Below are 9348 nucleotides of genomic sequence, written 5' to 3' on the forward strand. Positions count from 1 at the left end.
AAAGGGTGAGATAAATGGGGCAGATTTAGATGGGCATTTCTTTCACTTATCACGTGTTGAATAGTTGCTATAAAGCCTCAAAGCAGGGGGATACACGTGGGTGACGTTAAGACCAACCCTCTCCGGGGACCCCTTTGTGTTGCTGTTGAACATAAGCACCTTCAGAGCTTCAGAGGAAACTTAGGCTGCCTTTGAAGAGAGAGAGAGAGAGAGAGAGACAGAGGAAGTACAGGAAGAAGATTCGTCTTGCTCAGGAGGACCAGCAATGTCCAGATCTTTCTATGTCGACTCTTTAATCATTAAAGACTCTTCAAGGTCAGCGCCATCCCTGCCTGACCATCACCATGGCCAAGACTTCCTGCTCCCCCTTAGCATGCCTTCTCCTAGCGTTATGTCTGTCACTGCTCCAGTCTGTCCTTCCAGGAAGACGGGGACTTTTTGTGTCTGCCCCCTCTGTGTCACCTCTCATCTCCACTCCTCCAGGACTGGCATCCCTTTGCTCAAGAGCCAGTTTGCCAGCGGAGACGCTCAATATTGTCAGAGGATGAACCAGCGGCAAAATCCCTCCATTGGTCACCCCGGACATCCACCTGTCTGTACCCCCAGTTACAGCGCCAGCGACCCCAGGAGATTCCACTGCCTCACTATGGGTAGGAGTGAAAAGCCCTATGATGGCAAACCTGCAACTTTTCAGTACAAACCAAAAATGATCTTTTTTTTTTTAAACTTTAATTTGCTCGGGTTGGGGGACTGGTTATTAAGATTTAACAGCTGTATTAAGAACCACTTTTACATGTTTTTAATGGGAAAAATCACAAGGGCACAATTGTGTAAAAAAAAAAAAAAGCAGATCAAATCACTGTGAACCGATCATAAGAAAAGGAAGGCTATTACTTGACAGGCGATGTTTACCAGCGATAGAACCAAAATAGCTGATCCTTAACTTTTGTTGGTTGTGTTGCTATATGACAGGTGAATCATTTTCAGGCGTTAGTCCACTAAACGAGGTAGTTTGAGGCAATAACAGTTTTTCAAATGTCACAGAACGAGATCTTTGATTTCTAGGTATGATTTAATGATTGAAATGAAATCTTTGTGAAATGCACCTTCAACTGGAAAACTTCCGTCTATATTTTTTTCCAAATGAAAATTCCCTTTCTATGACATTAATACTAATATATAAAAAAAATCTTTCTCTTACAGGAGGGCACGATAATAAGCTGACACAGAACGGCAAGAGGATGAGAACAGCTTTCACCAGCACTCAGCTTCTGGAGCTAGAGAGAGAATTTTCATCCAACATGTACCTGTCCCGTTTAAGAAGAATAGAGATCGCAACCTACCTAAATCTGTCCGAGAAACAGGTGAAAATCTGGTTCCAGAACCGACGGGTGAAACACAAGAAGGAGGGGAAAGGGACCCAGAGGAACACACATGGGGGTTGTAAATGTGCCAGCAGCCAGGGACATTATCCCAGGTCGGAAGACGAAGAATCCTTATCTCCAGTGTCGGCCAATGAAGACAAAGAAATCTCACTTTTATGAAACCGCCAAACTGTCTTTAAAAACTGTCTGATCCGCAGCGTTTGCGGCTGGCTGCACCAAGGTGAAAGCATCATTTGTCAGCATCCAACAAACTTTACACAATTTCCATGTTACCACTACAAGAGGAGAGAACTCGGCTTGTCAATATTTTTCTTTAATTTACCAGATTACGGGGAATGTACTTTCCATTGTAAATACTATAGCTTTTGAGAATTAAACTTAAAGTTGTTCTTCTTGTGCAAAAAGCAGTGAAATCATTTGTAACTTTAACACATTGATATTTTTGAACGCATGACCCTCCTGTTTTGGGGTCAGCTTGAGAAAATACCTTTTTTTTTTGTATTTTGACGAAAAAGGGTTTGTTTTGCAGGTAAAGATGAGTTTAGAATATGAAGACTTCTAGATCTTATAAAAAAAGTTTGACTGGACACTGATTTGTACATGAATAGTTTTATATTAAAATTATATTTATTTAAATGAAATACGATCAGAATAAATATTTTAATTGACTTATCAATAAATAACATTCGAAAAGTGTCACTGTACATTTCTTCATCTAGAAAGGAATTTCTGCAAAGAAGAGTGATTCATTATGGTGTTCTATTAAATCATAATAATTTTACGTCAGGGTTTTCTAAACCTATAGAAATGTAATAGTTATTATTTTGCACGTTTTTGTTTTCTCTTATACTAGGAATGAAAAATTCAGTATATTACGACACAGATTGTAAACTCTTTCGGAACAGCTTGGTACGATGATTAGTTAAGTATAGCACAGTCCACGGTTACCTACTGCAGGAAGAAAAACTATGGAATAGTTTTTCAAAAGATGATACACATGGGACTCCAAAAGGTCAAATCCTACCAAATAAAAAAAAAAAAAATCATGCATAAATCACTTTAGAGGTGATGGTTATCCTGATGGAGCGTCTTTTGAGATAAAACATTGCCTTTTTTAGGAGATCGCCTGGCCCCTTAAGGTGACTGCGAAAGATTTGGGGGGGGTTCTGGGACTTCTCAGGGGCGCTATAAATAGTAACCCAACTTTCTCTTGCTTCTAGAAGGTATGAGGAACTGTTCCACGTTTCCCCTGGAATGGCTTGACCTGGTGCAGAAACAAAACAGATAGCTAAACAGAGCTGGGGAAAATAATACAGATTAATAAATCACACTGAGCACTAGGCCATCACCGACTTCATAAACTTAGCTGGCATGTTCACTTAACCATGTCTTAAACTGCCAATGTGTGCTTAGCACTTGAAGGTTTAAAAGAGCGCTGCATTTTATTTACTTATTACTACCAATTCACAGCCTGGCCAGTTATTCAGGAGGCAGCACTGCGAGTAGAGGTCGCAGAATATATACAGGGATAAGAAAGGAACAAGTGTTCAAACGCTGGAGTAGATGGAATTGCAGAGGCTTTTTATGCTTTGGCACAGAGGGTGGCAATACATTCGTTTGAAGATACTAATAGACCTGAAAGCTGCAACCAATGCAGCAAGCATACAGATGTCCACAAAAAGAGCAAGCACTGCGGATAAACTTGGGAAATTGTACTTTCATAGGTTCCCTCATACCCAACTGTATACATTTCTGACGACATTGACAAGGTGTTAGCAAATGGAAACGTTTTCTGGGCAGAAATCTCTTTGGCAGAGTTTCCATTCTAGGAGGGAGATTTTTTTTGGCCTGTCCTGATTTTGAACTTACATCCCAAAGCGGTGGGTGTTTCTAGTCCCGGATCCTGTCCCATAATGTACCAAACCAGGGTTGTTAGAAATTCAGACCTGGTCTAACACCTCCCTGTTGGAAACAGGGTAACTTGGCAATTTTGTTTTCATGTAAAACTTTATGCATTAGGTTGGAGTGAGAGTGGGAGTGGGGAAGGGGAGAGTTCAAAATGAAAAGAAATCTAATAGTAGTGGTTTCAAATTCTAGTAATAATGGAACTTATTGGATAAAGTGTTGCTGCTTTCAGGAAAAGTATATGCATATCACTTTCCCCAAAGCAGCACTGTTTTATTTTAATTTATTAACAAACATTTGTCAAAAGAGCACTTATAGAGACCCAACATCTCCTAGATTTGGAAACACGACTACCCCGGGTACAGCCCTGTCCTTATTTTTATTTTTCACACTAATCCACTACTCTTTAGCTAAGGAAGCTACCTAAATATCTGTAAATGGTATATACTATCCTATGTGGAGGAGTGGCCTAGTGGTTAGAGCACTGTCTTGCAATCCAGAGATGGCTGGGTCAAATCCCACTACTGCTCCTTGTGATCTTGGGCAAGTCACTTAATCCTCCATTGTCTCAGGTACAAACTTCCTGTGACAGAGAAATATCCAGAGTACCTGAATGGAACTCACCTTCAGCTACTACTGAAAAAGGTGTGAGCAAGATCTAAATAAATAAGTATTTGCTGCAAATAGAAGCAGTACACTTGGATAGGTTTTCCTTTTCAGTCCTCATTCATTGGATAGGACAGAGATTTTTCGAATGGGGAGGGAAAGCATGGATCTAACAAGAGGCCAGCAGTAAAATCACACCCAGTGGGTTCCTAGGGGCGCTGACACCCGGGGCGGATCACCGATGCACCCTGCCCCCGGGTGTAGCACCCCCCGGAACAGCGCGACGCCCCCTCCCCCCGGCGAAAGAACCCTCAATCCCCCGGTGAAGGAACCCCCCCGGGTGCACGCCGCTGGGGGGGGGGGGGGGGGTGCTGCGCGCCTGCCGGCTCTTCATTGTCATGCTCCCTCTGCCCCGGAACAGGAAGTAACCTGTTCCGGGGCAAAGGGAGCATGAAAACGAAGAGCCGACAGGTGCGTGGCACCCCCCCAGCGGCGTGCACCCAGGGCGGACCGCCCCCACCGCCCCCCCCCCCCCCTTGGTACACCACTGATTAAATCCATGCTGTTTAGTGCTCTTTTCTAAAAAGAAAACAAAAAAAGTCTATCTGATCTTTGTTCACATGACTTCCAACCCATTCAACTTATAGCAACTACATTTTCAGGGTAGGCATATCTATATAAATAAAGCTAGAAAACCAAATATGAATCCAGTCCAGAACTGAACAAGCTGGAAAGCACAATGCAAAGACACTAGTCCCTTCCTTGCAAGTGAAATCAGGCATTGGTTTGTAGAGGGAAAGTTATTTTGTTAAGCAACTGTCATTTTTGCGCTGATCTGAGTGGAGGGATGTGGTAGCCGTGTTAGTCCACTTCTAAAGCCAGTCAATGGAAATAGAATAAAATAAAATAGAGAAAAGAAAATAAGATGATACCTTTTTTATTGGACTAACTTAATACATTTTTTGATTAGCTTTCGAAGGTAGCCCGTCTTCGTCAGATCAGAGCAATCACAATTTTATTCTCCGTCTTGCATGCCAAATTTATTTATTATTATTAGGATTTATTTACTGTTTTTTTTTTTAGAATGAATTCACTCATAAATAAATACATAAGCACTGCCATACTGGGAAAAGACCAAGGGTCCATCAAGCCCATGGCCAATCTCCGACAATGGCCAATCCAGGCCTCAAGAACCTGGCAAAACCCCCAAAACAAAACAAACATTTAAGGCAATGTACAGCAAGAATAAGTCAAACATAAGCGATAGACAATTACAGCAGTAAAAATATTCAAACAACAATACAAAGTATGCTAATAAAACATATAAAAATATATTGATCTACAAGGTTGTTGATCTACAAGGTTGTTTGAGATCACAGGAAACTCGGAAATGATTTCCACCTTTTCATTTATATAGTACTAATTTCATTTGGAATCTCCTTTACTTTGAATACAAGTGTCTTATTACTAGAATAGCTTCCAGAAAAAAAGGAAGCCAACCTAGATGCTTAGGCAGGTCGGGCGCACAAACGGGTGGCAGCCTGGCATGGCTAGGAAAGAGGGCATGGGGTGGGGGTAGGCAGGGGGGTTGGAGGGGCTCACCAGTACAGTTGGGGGCAGGTCAGATCAGGGATAGGCAAGGAAAAGAGATAGAGGGTAAAGGAGAGATAGGTGAGGCAAGGATTAAGGGGAGGTTTTAAAGGCAGGAAGGAGTGGCCGCTGGAAGCAACAAGATGTCAATCAGATCTCTTGCAATAGTTGCCAGTTGGCAACATGCCATGCATAGACAGACCATTCAGCCTTCAGCAACCACCCTCAACAACAGGTGCTCTCAAACTACTGAAATGTGCTGTGCACCCCCTCCTCCAAAATGACCTATTCCCATTACACTTATCAAACTACTTTTAAGAAAAGAGCACTCACTTTTCTTACTTGTTCTTTTTTATAGGGAGTATTAAAGAGTTGTCTTAATATATCTATCTTAGTAGTGGAATGGTGTTTAGTATATAACAGGAAAAGCTTAATGCTACACTGAGAAGCTGGAGTACATGGGAGAAAACCATCTTGTGTTCTAACCCCAGCTAAATACTGCTTGAATAGCAAGCTGTGCTATTTATAGGCAGACTGGATGGACCGTACAGGTCTTTATCTGCCGTCATTGACTATGTTACTATATACAAAGACAAACTCTGCTGAAATATTGGCTGAGCAGCACGGAGCTACTATAATAGGGGGAAACGGGTTAATTTGTAAAATGATGTTTTAGGAAATTTGGGGCTTTCGGGGAGCAATATTGAAATAATGTAATATATACGCATTAAGAGTTGGGAAAGTTAGGACATTTGAGAAAAGGGAGGCAATTGGGGGGGAAAGAAAATGTTTTGGAAGCAGGGGTTGGATAAATGTGCATGAATGGTGTGGTTAGCATTAGTGAGAGAGAATGAGGGACACTGGGCGGGAAGGAAAGTCTTGTGAGGAGAAGGAGGGTATCTTTGTGGGTGAAATTTACCCACCCGGCCCACCCTGGTGTCATGTCCCCTATCGCAATGGCATTCTCGAGCAGGGCGGGGTTCTGTTGCAGCACCGCCTTAACCAGCGCAGCGCTCACTTCCAGCTCCTCGGGCGGCACAGCCTTTTCCCCTGTTCAGCGCCTCCTCTCCACAAAGCATCGTGATTTGACTTGGCGCCTCTCATCTCCCTGGATTCTTTGTCCCACCTCCCTGGTCCGCTGGGGATTGGTGGTCTGTTTCGTAGCTCCTCTCACTTTTTCCCCCGCCTGGCCTATTGGGATGCTCCCTTCCCCTTGCTTTTCTCTCCCTATGGCAGCTCCCTCTCACCCTGCTAGGCTGCTGCTGACATCAGATGCTAGCACTTTATCTGCTGCTCTTTCCTTGGGCTCCATGCTTCGGCTTCTACTTTTGTGGGGGTTACTTGTTCAGTAGTGTGCTTCTTCTCTACTGGTTCTTCAATACTGACTCTGACTGTACCTGGATTACTCTTGCCTGCTGCCTGCCCGTGAACATTGCTTGTACCAGGATTACTCTTGACCGCTGCCTGCCTGTTGAACATTGCTTGTACCTGGATTACTCTTGCCTGCTGCCTGCCTGGTGGACATTGCTTATGCCAGGACCATTCCCTTCTGTTTCCCTTCAGCTGGATCCTCAGCGCCCCTCTCCTCAGCTTCCCACACAAGTCCTGCCGGTTGCCCGCACCTGGGGGCTCAACCTCCGGAGAATGGCGGTCACCGCAGGTGAACCTCGGGGTTGCTCAGCCACTAAGCAGAGTATGGGGGCATCTCATTGTGCTCAGCAGTGCTCCACTTGGCACAAGAACTCACAAGCTTGACACCTGGTGAAATTTAATTTTTTGGTTTTTTTTTTTGGTATGTTGGAATTGGGGCGGTTGTTGGGGTTGCAGCTTGGGTTCATGATATTAAGTTTATTTCCGTAAATTTGGGCAGAATTTCAAATCATAGGGCCTAAGTTAGGCCTAGCAATGTTGGTCTTGTCTGCATCACTACCATGGGATGGAGCATGACCCTGTGGTACCTCGGATTGTGGGGTGAGTAATGGAGAAGGTGTGATGGGAAGAGGTTAAATGGTGAAGCTAGTACACTGCCGTCTAGCTACATGAATGGTGAAAACATTTTATGATAATATATTTGAAAAAGTTTAAGTTTGTAAAGTTGATGTTTAGTAAATAAAGTTGCAGCCAGTGTCTTGCCAATTTGAGAAATATAATTGCCTCATGTGTGTCATTGGATTTGAGTTTGTCTATGAAGTGGCGAATGAAGCTTGTGAATGCCAATGTTATGAGCTGTCTTTCCCCAACTAATGTGCTATGACACACTGATGTGCCATCTAATCTGATCAGGTAAAGTCATCACTGCCTGATACCCATGTCCAGTCCAGCCTCTGGAATCTGCTCCTAGTACCCCGCAACAGTGGGAGACACCAGTGGTAGCTGGTGAAAGAGCTGAGCACATGTGAATTCATGCATGCATCTCCTTCCTAGCTACAGCATGAACCTTGGAGGGTAGGAATTAATGGGTAGCAGGCAGCGCATAGATAGCTATGCCCCACTTTGTGCAGCATTCCCAGAAGGAATTATATAGGGCCTTTTCTATGTACAAAAGCACTATTTACAGTGGAAAAGCGGTCTTATAATATTGCACACTGGTATACATGCCTAAAATGTAGGAGTATAGAGTGTGCTTACTTTGTTCTGTGCATAAGTGTTTCTGGGGGTGAAGTTTGGTGGAGCAAGGATGGTATTGCAATGTACATATGTGGTTTATAAAAAAATACATGCACATATTTACATCTTCTTTGGAGCAGGTGCAAATTTATGCAAGCGTATTTGTGTAATACTGATTCTGGGAGCCTATTTAATGTTATTATATGCTCTCTCTCTCTCTCTTCTTATATACCACCTGCACAACTCAGGGCTATTAAAATGGTATACTCTCAGATACTATAGGTACATCAAGAAGGAAAGTCTACTCACAGTGGTTCATGTCATAATAATATCAAGGTTGGATTGTTGTAATGCTCTCTACATTGGTCTGACTGCAAAAGGGTTGCACCAGCTTCAGTTAATTCAGAATGACTCAGTGTGCCTGATAAAAGGTTGTATGTGATGTGATCACATCATTTCTGCAAAAACTTCACTGGCTATCTGTACAAATACTATTTACAGGGCTAAATTTAAAACTTTAATCTTCAAGGCTCTAAAAGGAAATGAGCCAGAATACTTGAAGAAAAGGATTTCCCTTTACACACCTCCAAGATTGCTAAGGACCTTCCAAGGAATATTCCTATTTATAAATCATGCAACAACTATCACTAAATTGCACTTTATTATATATCACAATTTTTTATCAACATTTTTAAAAATCACATTCCAAAGGTAAATCAGCTATAAAGACCTTTGGAATGTGATTTAAAATTTTTTTTATAAAACCTAGTTACTAGGGAATAAGGCTAGGGAAGGAAAGACAGACAGAGAATGCAAGAGTTTGTAGAGGGAAAGAGATAGTAAGTGTTGTAAAAAACCTGTTCTAACTTTTTGAGGAGAGGTAACTGAGCCTGGTCTGAATATCGGCCAGTGTTCGGTTAACTTCCAGGTCCCAGCCTTAAGTGTCACCAACCTCCTCCTTATCTCTCTCCCCCCCCCCCCCGGTAGCACATACCCCCCTCTTCTGATCCCTCTTCACCCTCCCTCCCTGAGCAGGCAAGATCCCCCCTTCTACTACCAAAGTATAGCAAGGCTGCTCTATTGTCAGTGGGGTGGGGGAAGTGGTGAGGGAGGGGGGATCTAGCCTCTTTAAAAAAAAATGCTGACCACCATGGATTGAATATCTATCCATTTTTTTCAATTTTATATTGGAATGTTAAATTTTACAAATACGTATTGTAAGCTCACTCGTCCGTCGCAGCTCCAAAAATCACAA

The 9348-nt window shown here is 42.8% G+C and overlaps 1 protein-coding gene across 1 annotated transcript; it reads left to right on the forward strand.

Moving 5' to 3' along the window:
- Positions 1-265: 265 nt before the first annotated feature.
- Positions 266-1544, forward strand: GSX2 (GS homeobox 2). Its single transcript, XM_030192641.1, has 2 exons — positions 266-650; positions 1204-1544. Exons 1-2 carry the CDS (start codon positions 266-268, stop codon positions 1542-1544), a joined length of 726 nt encoding a protein of 241 aa, XP_030048501.1.
- Positions 1545-9348: the final 7804 nt, after the last annotated feature.

This window comes from Microcaecilia unicolor, chromosome 2, assembly GCF_901765095.1.
Source record: "Microcaecilia unicolor chromosome 2, aMicUni1.1, whole genome shotgun sequence".
Lineage (NCBI taxonomy): Eukaryota > Metazoa > Chordata > Amphibia > Gymnophiona > Siphonopidae > Microcaecilia > Microcaecilia unicolor.

Excerpts from the sequence above, each read along its gene's own strand:
- GSX2 (XM_030192641.1), top strand. The coding sequence starts at position 266 with ATGTCCAGATCTTTCTATGTCGACTCTTTAATCATTAAAGACTCTTCA. Across the intron at positions 651-1,203 it reads ATTCCACTGCCTCACTATGG|GAGGGCACGATAATAAGCTG; the intron begins GTAGGAGTGAAA and ends TTTCTCTTACAG.